At 42.5% G+C, this 1,592-nt stretch overlaps 1 protein-coding gene across 1 annotated transcript; it reads left to right on the top strand.

The window, feature by feature from the left end:
• Positions 1–369: 369 nt before the first annotated feature.
• On the top strand, positions 370–1,334 carry LOC107144359 (chloride intracellular channel protein 4-like). The gene is given in 2 exon segments (XM_015488174.2): positions 370–739; positions 742–1,334. Coding segments are annotated over 2 exon segments (759 nt in total). The 5' UTR covers positions 370–417; the 3' UTR covers positions 1,179–1,334.
• The last annotated feature ends 258 nt before the right edge of the window (positions 1,335–1,592 follow it).

Genomic DNA, 1,592 nt, shown 5'->3' with positions numbered 1-1,592 from the left:
GTGTTATCATGTGCGTGATTTGTATTTATTACTTTAATACGTGTATTTCTTCGTATTTTAAATGGATTTCTTATAGATAACAAATATTGTTGCCTTGCCTCTAGTCATTCTCTTAGTGTCTGATACATGTTTCAAGAGATTATTGGTATAGTTGGATAATTATCTTGCATGTTTGTAATTATTTTCTATTCATTGCTCTCATTCTTTGTTTATTTTTTGTTTAATTATTTTTTAAATTAAGAATTGTAGAGTCGTGCGGGGCATGGGGCAGTGCTGAGGACCTGAGGCTGTGGCCAGCTTGACACCAGGACTGACCAGCCAGTGCAGCGGAAGGGGAGACACCAAGACTGTCCAGTGAGTGCAGAGCAGCGGGTGCTGGCAGCTAGAGTAGCAGGAGCCACAGCCCCACCGCCGGCCATGGCATTGTCCATGCCGCTGAATGGGCTGAAGGAGGAGGACAGAGAGCCCCTCATCGAGCTCTTTGTTAAGGCTGGCAGTGATGGTGAAAGCATAGGAAACTGCCCCTTTTCCCAGAGGCTCTTCATGATTCTTTGGCTCAAAGGAGTTGTATTTAGCGTCACAACTGTTGACCTGAAAAGGAAGCCTGCAGACCTGCAGAACTTGGCTCCTGGGACACACCCACCATTTATAACTTTCAACAGTGAAGTCAAAACGGACGTAAATAAGATTGAGGAATTTCTTGAAGAAGTCTTATGTCCTCCCAAGTACTTAAAGCTTTCACCAAACACTCGGAATCAAATACTGCTGGAATGGACATCTTTGCCAAATTCTCTGCTTATATTAAGAATTCAAGGCCAGAGGCTAATGAAATGCTGGAGAGGGGACTCTTGAAAACACTGCAGAAACTGGACCAGTATCTGAATTCTCCTCTCCCTGATGAAATTGATGAGAACAGCATGGAGGATATTAAATTTTCTACACGTAAATTCCTGGATGGCAATGAAATGACACTAGCTGATTGCAACCTGCTGCCCAAACTGCACATTGTCAAGGTGGTGGCCAAAAAATATCGCAACTTTGATATTCCAGAAGGAATGACTGGCATCTGGAGATACCTAACTAATGTCTATGGTAGGGATGAGTTTACCAATACCTGTCCCAGTGATAAGGAGGTTGAAATGGCATACAGTGATGTTGCCAAAAGACTTACCAAATAAAATAGCACTTATGAGAGAGATGTCTTCAGATCTTCCCCTAAGAATATGCTTTTCCTAACAGACTGCTCATCGTCCTATAAAGTAGAAATGTGTTTTGCATGAACATGCAGTTATTCAAGATTAGGATCAAGGATAGACAAGGTATAGTAGTTATCTTAAATTATACACTCCTAAGAAGTAAAATCCTCTTACCCTGCCTACCTTCTCTACCAATGGTGTCCTCCTCTCCTGTAACTTGGAGACACTCCATCACAAATCCTCCACTTGAGAGGCAGTTTGCCATCTCTCTGGAGTCCTTACCGTTCTGTGCATAGATGGCAGAACTTTTGAGGTGCAGTGTTTAACTCTTAAGGTAGTAGCTGCGACATCAGTCAACTGCAAGTTGGTGCATAATACATGGTACATGAAGTAGTC

The sequence above is a fragment of the Marmota marmota genome, unplaced genomic scaffold (assembly GCF_001458135.2).
Source record: "Marmota marmota marmota unplaced genomic scaffold, marMar, whole genome shotgun sequence".
Lineage (NCBI taxonomy): Eukaryota > Metazoa > Chordata > Mammalia > Rodentia > Sciuridae > Marmota > Marmota marmota.
This window is presented reverse-complemented; position numbering and strand designations above follow the sequence as displayed.